This window comes from Lithobates pipiens, unplaced genomic scaffold (genome assembly GCF_037356315.1).
Source record: "Lithobates pipiens isolate NorthernLeopardFrog02 unplaced genomic scaffold, aLitPip1_a1.2 Scaffold_30, whole genome shotgun sequence".
In the NCBI taxonomy this organism is placed as follows: domain Eukaryota; kingdom Metazoa; phylum Chordata; class Amphibia; order Anura; family Ranidae; genus Lithobates; species Lithobates pipiens.
In genome coordinates, this window is record NW_027507791.1 from 160,079,509 (window position 1) to 160,096,729 (window position 17,221).

The 17,221-nt window shown below is 46.6% G+C and overlaps 1 protein-coding gene across 4 annotated transcripts in view; it reads left to right on the forward strand.

The window, feature by feature from the left end:
* Window positions 1-5,070: 5,070 nt before the first annotated feature.
* Window positions 5,071-17,221, forward strand: part of ARG2 (arginase 2) — an 823,867-nt gene continuing 811,716 nt past the window's right edge. For all 4 annotated transcript variants that reach the window (XM_077465036.1, XM_077465038.1, XM_077465037.1 and 1 more), the window contains exon 1: window positions 5,071-5,255. In XM_077465036.1, coding sequence (XP_077321162.1) covers window positions 5,139-5,255 — 117 coding nt within the window. In that variant the 5' untranslated portion in view covers window positions 5,071-5,138. The remainder of the gene's footprint in view (window positions 5,256-17,221) is intronic.

Consider the following 17,221-nt stretch of genomic DNA (forward strand, 5'->3'; position numbering starts at 1 on the left):
TGATCCCAATTCAATTTTCATTGTATATGTTTTTGCAAATAAAATCCATTCAAGTGGTTCTGTTGTCATTCTCCAAGTTACTGGGCCATCTACCACGGGAACCCCTAGATGTACAACGAGGAAACCAGGAGGTAACGGTAAGCCCAAATCTAACCAGCAGCTCCTTTGGGGGTTAGTGCTACACTAATTAAACAAATAGCTCGGCATAAATCCGTTGGAGATTCCAAAAGGGTAAATCCAAGGAGATAAAGCATCCTTGAGTTGATATCTTCAATACAATTGCCAAAGATTAATCAACCAGTGCTATAACAATTAATTTGAATAATTATCCCTCACCTACTATCTAGAATTCTTCAATAAACGTGCAAAAAATCTTCAAACGACCAATAGATCCAATGTGCAAATAGTCAGTGCAAATACACAAGCATAAAGTGCAAATAAATGCAATAAGTGCAAAACATAGTAAAAATGTGCAAAATAGCAAATATAAAACTTTTTTAGTGCAAAAAAATCACAAGTTTAGAAGAAATACAAGAAATGTTACAATACAGCGTTTAAAAAGGCTCATTCTCGATCTTGGCCGCGATCGGAAACACGAAGTCACCTGACTCTCTTTCGCTGACGTGTTGTGTCACTGTCCACGTGACTTTGTCAAAGGTATCAAATACCTTTGATAAAGTCCCGTGGACATTCTATTAAAGTTGTGATTACTTGAATACTACACTATGGAGCCCTCCTTTTCCTGTCTCTAACTTGTTCATTGAGGATCTGTGGCTATTAGAGGATTGGTCAAGCGGAGTGAGCAGAGCATTAAGAGCGGTATTACTAAAGGAGACTCGGAGTGGATCCCCCAGTGCAGACCTATTATTAAGGTTTGATGTGCCTTTGTTTAAGGTAAGAGGCTGGGGAAACCACACACACTGGGGATCGGCTGCATGAGTCACAGATTGGATAAATTGAAACTCACATTGAAAGGAGAGAGCTGTTAGTTGAGTGCACAATTGTATTGCACTGTGTATGGGAACTTTCCTTCCGTGTGTCTCTTTGTTTATACTCACTTCTGAATATTTGAAGAACTGATTAATTTAGCACTTGAGTCAGGGGAGGGCTGGGCCAGGGGGCAGGGATGCAATTGCCCCCTGGGCTGCTCTGATATGCGATGGCAAAGGCTGCTGTGTCGTCAGCTCAAAACCGCAACATGCACAGTTCTTGAGCTGGCCGAGTCCAGTACTGTGAGCCAGCGATGTCTTCATGTCAGGGCTGACAGCCTGTGTTACACAGCACAGCCCCGCCCAGCCCCTCCCTACTCCACACCATTGGCTGGCAGAGGCTGGACCTGCTCTCTGCTCAATCTGAGCAGTTGGCTGGAATCCAGTGAGGCTCCTGGGAGGCTGGGACCATCCAAGTAAGTGAGCTCCTCCTCTCTGCAGCCAAAGAGTTTTTTTCTAGAAGCCTGTGCCAGTACCTTGCCCTCCTAGGGCTAGGTGGTATGATGTGGGCTCTCACTGACATGCTGCAGTTTGGCTGCAGTGCTGGTGTACTAGCAGTCATCCTGCATGTTGCCCCTGGACATAGAGGATGCACATTTTTACTGCATGTTCTGAAAGGGCACAAAACGTCCTGCATGCTGCATGTTTGGTGCACTTTCAGAACATGCAGCAACAATGAGTAACCTAAAAGAAGTCTGAGGGGGTGTGACACCCGCCAGTACACCCGCACTGCAGCCAAACTGCAGCACACCAGTGTGAGCCTAAATGCTTGTATTCACTTGCAGCAGCCACTGCCACTCCTCTGAAAAGTGATCCATGCTCAGTTCACTTTCAGAGGCATTTGACAGGCAGTGAATAGTTGATATCGCATTTCATCCCTGCCTGCTTTAACCCCCCTAAATGCCAATCCCTGCAGGTCATGACACAGTTCACTTTGAACTCCACCTTATTTCCATTACTCTCTGTAGGTATTAGATGTGGTCTCACCTTTTTGTTTGCACATCTAATACCAAAGGGTACTTTCACACTGGGGCGATGTGGGCGGTAGTGGTACAGCGCTACTCGTTTTAGTGGCGCTTTACCATTGTTTTAGTGGCGCTAGCCGGGCACTTTAACCCCCACTAGTGGCCAAAGAAAGTGTTAAAAACGGCCATGTTGCATTCATTTCAATGGGCTGGGCATCTCTCCCAAACCGCCCCAATAATGCTGCTTGCTGGACTTTTCAGAATGTCCTTCAAGCGCACCGCCCCAGTGGGAAACCTGGGGTGGCATAAGAAGCGCTTTACAGGTGCTATTTTTTAGCACTAAAACGCCTATACAGTGCCTTCGGTGTTAAAGGACCCTAAAGAGAGTTCTGGAAATAAGGTGGAGTTCAAAGTGAATTTCTACACCTAAGTGGAGCCCCCCTTTCAGAAGATTTGAGGATATTATTAAACCCAGAGACTGGTGGACTTAGGCCACAATAGACAGATTGAAATTCTGCCGGTTCAGCAGACATTTCAATCTATTTCTGTGCAGACTGGTTGTACAGAATTTGACTCCATCAACTGACAGTACAACCAGCGTGTCTTTATGCTTTTTAGCGATCAGTGCTGGCTGCTATAGCTGCCAGCAGTGATCACTATATTCTGATGGCTTGGAAACTTTCACCTCAGAGCACACACCGACACACGGCTCTTACAGAAGCTTGGTAATTCAAGTTCTGGGCTTCCCTAACATTACAGCCCTGTGGGGCTGTGACCAAGTCTGGGCAAGAGCTGGGATATGACATTACTTACTTCATATCCCTGCCACTCCTAAACCTGCTCCACTGCAGCACCAGGCCCACAATGCCCTTAATCTGGCCTGTGCTACAGCATGCGCCTTCATGTGCATTTCTTATTATCCCCAATTGAGACAGGAGGAACCTGCACCCTGGTGAATCTGGTGTTCATGCCGGGGAGACAGCAGGACTTGCGTGTTTAGCCTGCTGCGCTCACTGTGACTCTCAGCTACTCTGCTTGCTTGGCTTGCCCAGTGGTGTGGTGCTCACTGACCAGAGAAGCTCCGGACTCCACAGGTAGTGCTTAGTGTGGTGGCAGTGACAGCACAGTCTTTAGTCTTTATCTTCCTGCAGTCTCATTGGTCTGTGTACTGGGTGTGGGGAAGGGGCAAGCTCTTTTTCTCAGTCTCTCTGGGGGCAATCATGCAGTCTCTTTCTGAGAGACTGCTCCATTCTCTGAGAGACTGCTCCACTTCACACTGCCTGTACAGAGACTGACTGCTTCACAGTGCCTGCACAGAAAGTGACTGCTCTCTCTGTGCAGGCAGTGTGAAGCGGGGTCTGTGCAGGCAGTGTGAAGCGGGGTCTCTCTCTGTGGAGGCAGTGTGAAGCGGGGTCTCTCTCTGTGCAGGCAGTGTGAAGCGGGGTCTCTCTCTGTGCAGGCAGTGTGAAGCGGTCTCTCTCTGTGGAGGCAGTGTGAAGTGGGGTCTCTCTCTGTGGAGGCAGTGTGAAGCAGTCTCTCTCTCTTTGCAGGCAGTGTCAAGCAGTCTCTCTCTCTCTTTGGGGCAATGTGGAGCAGTCTCCCCCTCTCTCTGTACGGGGAATATGGTGTAGATGGGTGGTGAGCTGATTCAGTGATTCAATGGGCCACTTGACTGGACTTGCCCCCCAGGCCTAAGGCTGCCAGCCCTCCCCTGGGGGTCTCTCTCTGTGGAGGCAGTGTGAAGCGGGGTCTCTCTCTGTGCAGGCAGTGTGAAGCGGTCTCTCTCTGTGGAGGCAGTGTGAAGCGGGGTCTCTCTCTGTGGAGGCAGTGTGAAGCAGTCTCTCTCTCTTTGCAGGCAGTGTCAAGCAGTCTCTCTCTCTTTGGGGCAATGTGGAGCAGTCTCCCCCTCTCTCTGTACGGGGAATATGGTGTAGATGGGTGGTGAGCTGATTCAGTGATTCAATGGGCCACTTGACTGGACTTGCCCCCCAATCCTAAGGCTGCCAGCCCTCCCCTGACTTGAGTGGACTTTATTGACACATAATTAATTATATATTCTACTTTATTGCTGATTAATATTTTTCTATTATTTATTTTAATTAGACTTGGTCCCATTTTTTATAATATTGCTGCTATTTTGCACATGTTCTTTTTTGACACATTTTGCACAATGACAGTTGCAGTTATTTATGAATTAATATTTTTTTGCACATATTGTAGTTTTTTGCACTAAAAAAGTTTTATATATACTATTTTGCACATTATTACTATGTTTTGCACTTATTTGCACTTTATGCGTGCTTATTTGCACTATTTGCACATTGGATCTATTGGTCGTTTGAAGATTTTTTTTATTTATTTTTTTTACATAGTAATATATTTAGCTAGTAATCAATTAATAATTTTTTTTTTTTGCACCTATTGTCGTTTTTTGCACTAAAAAAGTTTTATATTTGCGTTTTTGCACATTATTACTATGTTTTGCACTTATTGCATTTATTTGCACTTTATGCTTGCGTATTTGGACTGACTATTGGCACATTGGCACATTGGATCTATTGGTCGTTTAAAGATTTTTTTTTTTTTTTACACAGTAATATATTTAGCTGGTAATCAAACATTTGCTCTTTATTCATAGCATCTCAATTTTATCTAATTTGCAGGTTCGTAATACGGGAGATGATAGGTTAGATGCACTATATGAAGTCTTTAGGATGCCTGCTTTTAAACATATCGTTTTAAAATGGATTTGGAAGTACATTCAACTGTGCATAAATCAAAACTTTTAATTGTGTCACCAGAAAACAACAAAAAATAGCATGGCCACCAGGGGTACAAAATGTCAATGAAGAGCAGGCAGTAGAAGGAATAAACAAAACCATGCTGCAAAATATTCTAAAAATATCCCTACAAACAGCATATCGAACCCTCAGCATCTGGCATGCCAAAATTATGCTTCGAAGGAGTGAGCAGGCAGTGCCTGACACACCTCTGAATCGTGGTTTCCTGATTGGTAATCTAGGAGCTTCTGTCCTGACGTATTTGTTGTGGGATGGTCTAGCATGTCATTTAGCTGGATACGGGATGCTGCTGGGAACAGATCAAACAAGGTTAAGCAGATAACAAAGAAATCTAGCACCACACCGTCGTTGGGCACTGACAGTAGTAATCTGTTGCTTAGAAAATGTATTTTAGGTCTTGTTTTACGTTGTTGGTAAAAAAGAGTGTTGGTCCGATTTTTCTGCGGAAGAAATGCACTCGCTCTGTGGCTGTTATTGGGGCTCCGTTCTACAAGGGCCAGGTAGGGAATTGGAAACAAAAGCTTTCAATTAGACAGATTTTTAAATAAGTTTTGTATTATATATTGCATAGCAGTAAGAGTCATGGCTATATTACATTTAGTGTAAGGGTATTATATATGAAATTCTAAGCATTGCCTTTCTAAGCATTGCCTTTAAATCGCTTGTAATTAAGAAATATATTGGCAGTAATTTTGTGGCAATATATAAATTCATAAATACAAACCTAATTTAAAGTTTCTAGAACTAGTATTGTATTACAGTCACCATTATATTTTGCTACAATGCATAAAATGTCAAGTGTGTGTGTGTGTGTGTGTGTGTGTGTGTGTGTGTGTGTGTGTGTATGTATGTATGTGTATATATATATATATATATATATATATATATATATATATTACACACACACACACACTACATTTTTCTAGAAGAGAAAAAGCCTTTTTTATCTATATGTATTTTTTGCTGTCCAGGGGAATCCAAAACCTTTTTAACTACTGGATCGAAATTAGGTGCTATCTATCTATCTATCTATCTATCTATCTATCTATCTATCTATCTATCTATCTATCTATATATATATATATATATATATATATATATTGAACTTGGGTCGATCTGGCAATACAGGGCCCAAATGTCTGTCCATACATAGGATATGCCAGTGTTTTTCTCCTCAACGTCTCTATATTGGCAGTGGAAATCTGAAACACAACCCCCATTGTTGAGGGTTATTAGTCTTAAAGACCTTGACTGCAAGGCATTGGTTCCTAGGGATAGCTCCTATTTCACAGATAGTATTTTCCAGTGTATTACCATTGTAGCCCTTTTGCACAAACTTCTCTTTCAAAGTACCAGATTGTAAACCAAAATCCTCATATTTGCTGCAATTCCATTTGACTCTCATTATTTGTCCCTGTTCTGATCCATATCGGATGATGACCACTAGGGATGAGCTCAGGCGTGTTCACATGGAACACGTGCAGAGCGCGCCAGGAAGTGAGTGCAGCGCTGCGCTAATCACAGGCAGTGAGACATTGTCTCGATGTGCGGCTGCAGAGATCGGGCAATGTCTCACTGCCTGTGATTAGCGCTGCGCTCACTTCCTGGCGGGCTCTGCACGTGTTCCATGCAAACACGCTTGAGCTCATCCCTAATGACCAATGTTCACAGACAAGTAACTATTTTGGTCTGTAGGTTTAAAATAGACTTTTGTGTCCAACCTGGGTCCTGAATATTTAATAGTGACATCTAAGAAATTAATAGTGTTGTCACTAATCTGAAAATCCAATTTAATGTTACTATTATTCTGATTTAGATAAATAAATTCCTCAACGGTATCCTTAGGACCTACCCAGATGAATATTGGATCATCTATATACCTACGTGTGAGTGAAAAGTGAAAAAAAACCCACCAAAAATAGTTGTATGAAATAGTCGTCCAAAGCTTTACCTAAAAAGCAATTCTAGTTATGCAGAATGTAATTTTGCTTACTTAATCCCCAATTTAGGGCTAACAATGCATCGTCATGTTGTATGATCGTATAACGCGATGCTACATCTGCAGTTACCAGAAACACAGGCTCCTCAAAATTCAATTGAATTTCTTCAAGGGACTTTAAAGGGATTGTAAAGATAAAAATTTAATTTTTCAAAAATAACAAACATGTTATACTTGCCTCCACTGTGCAGCTCGTTTGGCACAGAGTGGCCCCGAACCTCCTCTTCTGGGGTCCCTCGGCGGCTGTCTCTGCTTCCTCCCTCAGATGCTTCTCACGTTCATGCAAGCTCCCTCGCATGGTGAGAAGCATCTGCGGGCGCACTCCCGTGATATAGCCGGCAGCTATAGCCGCTCGCTGTATCACATGGCCCCGCCCCCGGCGCTCCGCGTCAGTGGATGTGATTGACAGCAGCGCGAGCCAATGGCTGCGCTGCTTTCCATCCATCCACTCCAGCCAATCAGCGGCCAGGCTGAACGGTGGAAAGGACGTCGGGGGACGAGTGCTGGACGTTCGAGGGGTGAGGTAAGTAAAACGGGGGGGCTGGGGGGGCTGGGGGCGCCGGGACCGTCAGATGTTTTTTCACCTTAATGCATAGAATGCATTAAGGTGAAAAAACATTTACCTTTACAACCCCTTTAAAAGATCCTTAGTGTCCTTGAGATAGACCTTAGTGACCTCAACACTTGGCTGAAGGCATTTATCCAGATATTCACTCAACCTAGCAGTAATCGAGCCTATACCATTTACAATAGGTTGTGCTGCTGCATTTTTATGGATTTTCTGTAATGTGTAAATCACCGGAATTCTACATGCACTAGGAACCAAATATTTTTTCTCTCTTTTTTTTAAAAAATTTAACCACTTGACCACTGGGCACTTAAACCCCCTTCCTAACCAGACCAATTTTCGGCTTTCGGTGCTTTCAAATTTTGAATGACAATTACTCAGTCATGCAACACTGTACCTATATGACATTTTTCTCATTTTTTCACACAAATCAAGCTTTCTTTTGGTGGTATTTAATCACTGCTGGGTTTTTTATTTTTGTGCTATAAAAGAAAAAAGGAACAAAACTTCTGTAAAAAATAAATACATTTTTCTTTGTTTCTGTTATAAAATTTAGCAAATTTGTATATTTTTTTCATAAATTTTTCAAGAATACATTTTTCAATATTTATACTGCTACATATATTTGGTAAAAATAAGTACAAATTGGTGTATATTATTTGGTCTTTGTGAAAGTTATAGAGTCCAAAAGCTATGGTGCCAATATCTGAAAATTGATCACACCTGAAGTACTGATGGCCTATCTCATTTCTTGAGACCCTAACAAACCAGGGAAGTACCAATACCCCCCCAAATGACCCCTTTTTGGAAAGAAGACATTACAAGGTATTTAGAAAGATGCAAGGTGAGGTTTTTGAAGTTGTCATTTTTTTGCCGCAATTCTTTGCAAAGTCAATTTTTTTTTTATATTTTTTTTTTCACAAAATTGTCATATTAGCAGGTTATTTCTCTCACACAGCACATGCATACCACAAATTACACCCCAAAACACATTCTGCTATTACTCCCGCATATGGCGATACCACATGTGTGAGACTTTTACACAGCGTGGCCACATACAGAGGCCCAACATGCAGGGAGCACCTGCAGGCGTTCTGGAGCACCCAGGACAATTCTGACATTTCTCTCCTACATGTAAAAATCATCATTTATTTGCTAGAAAATTACATAGAACCCCAAAACATTATATATGTTTTTTTTTTTTTTTTTTTTTAGCAACGACCCTAGAGAATACAATGGCGGTTGTTGCAACTTTTTATCTCACACGGTATTTGCGCAGCAATTTTTCGAACGCATTTTTTTGTGCTTTTAAAAAACAAAACAGTAATGTTAGCCCAATATTTTTGCATAATGTGAAAGATGAAGTTACGCCAAGTAAATCAATACCGAACATGTCACCCTTCAAAATTGCACACACTCGTGGAATGGCGCCAAACTTTGCTACTTAAAAATACCCATAGGTGACGCTTACATTTTTTTTTTTTACCGGTTACATGTTTTGAGGTACAGAGGAGGTCTAGGGCCAAAATTATTGCTCTCGCTCTAACGTTCGCATCGATAACTCACATGTGTGGTTTGAACATCGTTTTCATATGTGGGTGGGACTTACATATGCGTTCGCTTCTGCACACAGGGACAGTGGTGATTTTTTTTTTTTTGTTTATTATTCATTTTACTTTATTTTAATTTGAAACTTTTTCTCCAAAAATAAATTTTTTGATCACTTTTATTCCTATTACAAGGAATGTAAACATTCCTTGTAATAGGAACATGGCATGACAGGTTCTTTTTACAGTGAGATATGGGGTCAATAAGGCCCCACATCTCACCTCTAGGCTGGGAAGCCTGAAATAAAAAAAAATAAAATAAAAAAAAATGATCCTGGCTTTGATCGTATTGGCGACTCGGTAGAAGCACCGGAGGGCGGCAGGAGGGGGGGTGTCCCCTCTCACCTCCCATAAGGACGATCAAGCAGCAGAACAGCCGCTATGATCATTCTTATGGTGTAGGGAATCGCCGGCTGAAAAAGTTGATATCTGAATGATGCCTGTAGCTGCATCATATCCCTGCACAAAGTCAAGGACGTCATATGGAAGTAGTTAAAATGCAGTTGTCCATTTATACAATATTTATAACACATAGCATGAACATACCAAAAATGACACCCCAAAATAGATTCTCCTACTCCTCCTGAGTACGGCGATATCACATGTGTGAGACCTTCACAGCCTGGTCACATACAGAGGCCGAGTACAGCTGAGCATGGCTGGGTACGGCCAAGCATGGCTGGGTAGGGCTGGGTACAGCCGAGCATGGCTGGGTATGGCTGGGTAGCAGTATGGCTGGGTACAGCCAAGCATGACAGGGTATTGCAGAGTATTGGCAGGGTAATGCAGAGTATGGCAGAGTATTGGCTGGGTGTGGCAGGGTATTGGCAGGGTATTTGCAGGGTATGGAGGGATGGCTGAGCATGGGTGGATTGATGTGACTGCAATTGTCACTGAGCAGCGCTATGGGCACTACAGATCCAGCCCACAGCGCTGCTGCCATCCGATCTCTCCCTCCACTGTACAGATCAGTACACAGAGGGGAGAGAGGAACGTTTGTTTACAAGTGATCACTCCGTCATTTGACGGAGGGACGACATGATGAACGGCTGTGATCAGCGGCCATTTATCGTGATTCGTGATGCACTGGGTCCTGTGGACCCGGCGGTTATAGATGTTCTCGGGTGCGTGCCCCAGGGGACGCACGGGAGTTATCCAACCGCCCTGTGGCCGTCATTCGGCTATGGGCCGGTTGGTGGTTATTGTGTTCGTTCTAAAACCTAAATCCACCAATTCGGCTAGTTGTTTCCCATATAATTCTGTAGGGTCACTATGAAGTCTTTTGTATGTGTCCCTATCATTCAGCATTTCCATAAGTTGATTATGATAGAATGTTTTCTCCAATATTACTACACCACCGAACCTTGTCAGCTCGGCGTAAAATTACATAATTTCTACCTTCCAGTGATTTAATGCCATTTGTAATATATTCATAGCTTTCAACACTAAGTTTTTAAATACCTCTAAATGATGGTTACAATTCTGAGGGTTGAAAATTAATCTGTTATTTAATCCACTATCGATAGGCACAGCAACTGATCTACTGTTAGGAAAAGCAGGGTGGCTAAGAAAATATTTTTTCATATTCAAATTGTGCACATACTTATGTGTATCTATATAGGCCATAAATGTATTAAGAGGTTTCCTTGGGGCACATTTAAGTCCCAGATGTAGTATGAAATCACAAGGAATTGAACATACTCAATTACTCAAGTTGTACTGTATATCCCCTTATTTAGGTATCCCTCCTTCTCTTTCATTGCGTTGTTTACGTCTCCCTGCCCTACATCCTCTCTGTCTTTTTGGAATGATGGATCTTCTCTGTATAAATTCTGAGGTGGTCCTCCCCTCCCCCTTTCTTGATAGGGAGGCCCGCAGTGGATGGACTAAAAGGGAAGTAATGGAGGGCCGGGCATGACAGGGATGTTTAAGGGAACTAGGGGGTTAAGCTACAGTGAGAATAGGCTGGGGGAGGAGCCGGGGGAGAGTGTGAGGGATGGTGGAGGAGCCCTATAAAAGGTGGAGGGGCGGAGCAAAAAGGTCAGTTCGACGGAGAGGACAGAGAGAGGAGGCAGTTTTTTTCCACTGCTCCTCTGAAGATGGCGGACATTGAGGCCATGCTGGCGGGACTGCGGCAGCACGCGCAGGAACGCGGACCGGAGTGGCTGCGGGATCATCTCGGGGGGGCTGGCGGGGACATCGGGACCGGACATGAAGAGGGGTGAGCTGTTGCAGCGCGCACAGAGGTCGTGGCCTCCGGCGCGTTTTTCACCTGGGCCTGACCCTCGACCGCTTTGTGTGGTACAGAGCCCTGGGGAGGACCGATCGCTCCCCCCAGCTAAGCGGACACAGGGGGACTCAGGGGGCCCGGAGCGGTCTTCACGCCGCGGCCCGGGGGTGGGGGGTGGGGCGGGCGGGTCACGCGGCCGGCGTGCTGCTGAAGAAACTGTGGTGGGGGGAGGGGGGATGCAGCAGCAGGACACAGTTCTGGAGTGGGGATGGCTGCTCGGGCTGGCTCTCGCAAGGATCCAGCGGCCCAGAGCAGGGGGACAGCAGGTCAGCCTGGGCAGGTGCGTGGACCGCCTGCAGGCTGCTCCACCCAGGATGAGAGGAGCGCCCGGGTGTCCACTATCCCAGGGGCTGGCAGGGTTGGCTCACTTCGCCAGGCTGCCAAGGAGGGATCGGCCGCGGGTGTGGAATCACCTATGCGGGTTGTGGCTTCAGCTTCCGGGGTCTCTTCCCCCGGGGGGCTTACACCCCCACCTACATGGGACCAGGAGGACCGGTCCAAGGGGGAAGTGTCTGATGAGGAGGAGCTGCCTGTTCCAGGAGGAGAGGTCACCAGTCCGGCTGTGGGGAGAGTTCTTGGACAGCCAGGCGAGTCCCCTGATGCTGTTTTGTTATCCAATGCATTGCAGGGTTTGTTGGGGGTGGTGCAGGCGGGCACAGGGAGGCCAGTGACGCCTGTGGGGCACAACATGGGGGTGGCGGGGGTTTCTGCAGCAGCAGTACCAGGGGGCGGGGGGGCGGAACCGGTTGGACAGATGCGGGACTTGTTGGAGGGATTGCGGGCCTTGGTGGGCCGGGGAGCTCGGGATGGCCCCTGGGGTCACGGGGGTACGACGCCAGTGGCACCTTCAGTGCTGACCACAGAGGGGGGGGAGGCGGGGCGGCTGGGGCTGACGCGGGCAAAAAAGACTCGGTGGCGCGGTCGGACATTGTTCGGTTGGCCGGCGCGGTGTGAGGTTTACGTGTGTTTCGAGGGGCCACTGGGGGCCCACTTGAAACAGGAGGTGCGGGACAAGATCTGGAAAGGGGAGTATGTTGAGATTTTTTTCGCTTCTCCCGTTGGAAAAGTTCAACTTGGACAGGGTTAAGCCCGATGATTCCAAGAAGGAGGATGAGGAGAAGCGGCGGTATCGGCTGATACCACGCACTTTCTCTAATTGGCTACAGGCATTTGCCATTTTGGCTAGCGTCATTGGGGAGAAGAGCCCTGAGCATTGCTCGGCGCTTTTCTGTTATATGGATGCTATTGGGGAGGCCCATCGGGTGTATGGGGGGGGGGGGGGTGGCGTGGCTCCGGTACGATGAGCAATTCCGCAAGCGCAAAGCAGTGCGGCCAGAATTGCGCTTGCACAAGAACATCAGCCTCTGGATGAGGCTTATGTCGTCAGCGAGGGCCCCGCCTCAGTTTCTTCAGGGGGGGCGGGAGTGCGCCTACCTCGCGACTGCTGGCCGGAAAATGTGGGGGGTTTGCTGGCAGTACAATGAGGGAGCCTGCAAGTTTGGGTGAGCGTGCAAGTTTAAGCACGAGTGTTCCGGCTGCGGTGGGGCTCACGTGTTGTCCCGGTGCTTCCGTAAAGGCAAACGAGTCGGGGATGCTGCTCCGAAGAGGGAGGACGCCGGTAATGCTGGCAAGGATGCTCCCTTTTCTAAGTAGGTATCCGGATGGGGCGGATGCGCACGTTTGCTGGCCACGGGGTTCCCGGGACGGCTTCAGGATTCCGTGTTCGCTGCCTGAGGTGCCGCGGGTCGCGACAAACTTGAAGTCCGCATTGGAACATCCGGGGGTGGTGGATGACAAGCTGCAAAAGGAGGTGGCGCATGGGGGGGCCGTTTGGGGAAAAACCGTGGCCCGACTTGGTGGTTTCCCCATTGGGGGTGGTCCCCAAGAAGGAGACGGGGAAGTTTCGGCTCATTCATCACCTGTCCTTTCCAAAGGGGGGCTCAGTGAATGATTTCATTGACCCTGAGGTGTGCATGGTGTCCTACACGTCGTTTGACGCTGCGGTCCGGTGGGTGCGGCGGTATGGTCAGGGGGCGCTGATGGCTAAGGCCTATGTGGAATCGGCGTTCCGGCTGCTTCCGGTTCATCCTGATAGCTTTAGGCTGTTGGGGTGCCACTGGCGCGGCAAATATTTTTTGGATATGTACCTACTGATGGGTTGCTTGATCTCATGTGCGTACTTCGAAACGTTTAGCTCCTTTTTGGAATGGCTGGTGAGGGACGCTTCGGGTCTGGAGTCGGTTATCCATTATTTGGATGACTTCCTCTGTGTGGGCCCGCCTGCCTCCGCTGTGTGTGCTATTTTGCTGTCTACATTGCAGCACATCGCAGGCAGGTTTGGGGTTCCCTTGGCAGCCGATAAGACGGAGGGTCCGACGTCGGAACTGAGTTTCCTGGGGATCGTGATCGATTCCCGGGCAATGGAGTGCCGGCTTGTGGAGAACAAGTTGGTGGAATTGCAACGGGAAATTGGGGATATTCAGGGCCGGCGCAAGGTCCAGTTGCGGACGTTTGCAGTCGCTTTTGGGTAAGCTGAACTTCGCATGTAGGATCATTCCCATGGGAAGGATTTTCTGCCGGCGGCTGTCGGCAGCTACGGCGGTTGTCAGCATTCCCACACACTTTGTGCGGCTGGGAAGGGAGCATCGGGAGGACTTGCGGGTTTGGCACAAATTTTGGGCTTCTTACAATGGTAGGGCCATGTGGATGGCGGGCCCTGTCAGCAATTTTGACATGGATTTGGTCACGGACGCTGCCGGTTCTACTGGGTACGGGGCGGAAACTGGCGGGTTTGACGTTTTTGTTTAAGCTGTTGCGGGTGGAAGACTGGACTAAAGATTTTTGGGTGCGTCAGGCGTTGAAGGGTTATCGCAAGCAGAACAGGACGAGGGATGCGCAGAGGCCAGTTACATTCACTACCTTGCAGGCGATTTGTGCTCAGTTGGGGTGGGTGTGCTCTTCGAAGTATGAGACGCGGCTGTTTACAGCGGCGTTTTCTTTGGCCTTTTACGGGGCGTTTCGGATTGGGGAGTTGGTTTGAGGGTCCTTTCCTGCGGCATGAGGATGGGTCCTTTTTGTCCAGGTACCAATTTGTTTCGGAAGTGCTTGCGGGCGGTGGGTCTGGATGGTAGTGAATTTGCGTCGCATTCGTTCTGCATCGGGGCGGCCACGGAGGCGGCCCGGTGCGGTTTGGATGAGGCAGCAGTTCGCCGGATTGGGAGATGGGAATCTCTGCATTTTCGTTCATATGTTAGGCCACAGTTGGTGTTGGTTTGATTGTCTTCTTAAAAAAAAAAAAAAAACGAATAAATAAAAACATTCAGTTTTAAAGGGTGAACGCCTGCACAACTATTGGGCTTCAATTTGCGTTTAGGGGGCTGGCGTGGGTGTTGTCCTGTCAGGTTAGATGCACTATTACTGGGTGGAGGCTGTTTTACGCTGTTGGTTTTTCTTTTCAGATGGAGGTCTGGCTCGCCTCGTCTGGATCGTGGGGCACTCCTACGTGTGTTGGGGGGCCAGGAGAGGAGATCAACGGCCTGAGGGCAGGCAACTTGGTATTTCACGGAGGGAGGCCTACTTGCGGTGGTTGGGTATCCCAGGGATGAAGTGGGGTCGTTTGGTGGAGGAGGTTGAGAGACATGTGTCTCGGGAGGGTCCCCTGGCGGTGCTGGTAATCCATGCGGGGGGGGGGGGGGAACGACCTGGGGGTACGGAAGGTTAGGGATTTGATTGTGGACATCAAGTCCGATTTCATGCGGCTGCGCTTCCGTTTTCCGGGTACTGTACTGGTGTGGTCAGACATTGTGGCGAGGACAGCTTGGCGCTGGGCTCGTTCAGTGGCGAGCATCCATAGGACCCATATTAGGGTCAACAAGGTGGTGGGGAAGTTTGTGGCCCAGCAGGGTGGGATCGTGGTTCGTCACCGCGAGCTGGAATGTAATGTGGGCATGTACCTTAGACGGGATGGGGTCCACTTGTCGGATGTGGGGATTGACTTGTGGTCATTGGGGTTGCAGGAAGGTATCCTAAAGGCCTTGCGGGTGTGGGGTGGCCCTCAAGGGTAAGGGAGTCACCCTTTTTGGGCTGTGGCGGTGTGTGTCTGGTGGTCTTTGACGGTTGGCGGTAAATCAGAAGTCATCTGATAAGGGGTGGGGGGCCCATTGCTTGGATGGGTCCCTCCAGAGATCACCAGACCGGGCATGTTAGCTATATGCTATTCGTTACCAGATGTGCGTTATGGTTATATGTATATGGTTATATGTATATTGTTTGGAGAGAGAGAGAGATATATATATATATATATATATATATATATATATATATATATATATATATATATATATATATATATATATATATATATATATATATATATATATATATATATACAGTTAGGGCCATAAATATTTGGACAGTGACACACGTTTTGTTATTTTAGCTGTTTACAAAAACATGTTCAGAAATACAATTATATATATAATATGGGCTGAAAGTGCACACTCCCAGCTGCAATATGAGAGTTTCCACATCCAAATCGGAGAAAGGGTTTAGGAATCATAGCTCTGTAATGCATAGCCTCCTCTTTTTCAAGGGACCAAAAGTAATTGGACAATGGACTCTAAGGGCTGCAATTAACTCTGAAGGCGTCTCCCTCGTTAACCTGTAATCAATGAAGTAGTTAAAAGGTCTGGGGTTGATTCCAGGTGTGTGGTTTTGCATTTGGAAGCTGTTGCTGTGACCAGACAACATGCGGTCAAAGGAACTCTCAATTGAGGTGAAGCAGAACATCCTGAGGCTGAAAAAAAAGAAAAAATCCATCAGAGAGATAGCAGACATGCTTGGAGTAGCAAAATCAACAGTCGGGTACATTCTGAGAAAAAAAGAATTGACTGGTGAGCTTGGGAACTCAAAAAGGGCTGGGCGTCCACGGAAGACAACAGTGGTGGATGATCGCCGCATACTTTCTTTGGTGAAGAAGAACCCGTTCACAACATCAACTGAAGTCCAGAACACTCTCAGGGAAGTAGGTGTATCTGTCTCTAAGTCAACAGTAAAGAGAAGACTCCATGAAAGTAAATACAAAGGGTTCACATGTAGATGCAAACCATTCATCAATTCCAAAAATAGACAGGCCAGAGTTAAATTTGCCCAAAAACACCTCAAGAAGCCAGCTCAGTTCTGGAAAAATATTCTATGGACAGATGAGACAAAGATCAACCTGTACCAGAATGATGGGAAGAAAAAAGTTTGGAGAAGAAAGGGAACGGCACATGATCCAAGGCACACCACATCCTCTGTAAAACATGGTGGAGGCAACGTGATGGCATGGGCATGCATGGCTTTCAATGGCACTGGGTCACTTGTGTTTATTGATGACATAACAGCAGACAAGAGTAGCCAGATGAATTCTGAAGTGTACCGGGATATACTTTCAGCCCAGATTCAGCCAAATGGTGCAAAGTTGATCGGACGGCGCTTCATAGTACAGATGGACAATGACCCCAAGCATACAGCCAAAGCTACCCAGGAGTTCATGAGTGCAAAAAAGTGGAACATTCTGCAATGGCCAAGTCAATCACCAGATCTTAACCCAATTGAGCATGCATTTCACTTGCTCAAATCCAGACTTAAGACGGAAAGACCCACAAACAAGCAAGACCTGAAGGCTGCGGCTGGAAAGGCCTGGCAAAGCATTAAGAAGGAGGAAACCCAACGTTTGGTGATGTCCATGGGTTCCAGACTTAAGGCAGTGATTGCCTCCTCAGGATTTGCAACAAAATATTGAATAAATAAATATTTTGTTTGGGTTATGTTTATTTGTCCAATTACTTTTGAGCTCCTAAAATGTGGAGTGTTTGTAAAGAAATGTGTACAATTCCTACATTTTCTATCAGGTATTTTTGTTCAACCCTTCAAATTAAACGTTACAATCTGCACTTGAATTCTGTTGTAGAGGTTTCATTTCAAATCCAATGCGGTGGCATGCAGAGCCCAACTTGCGA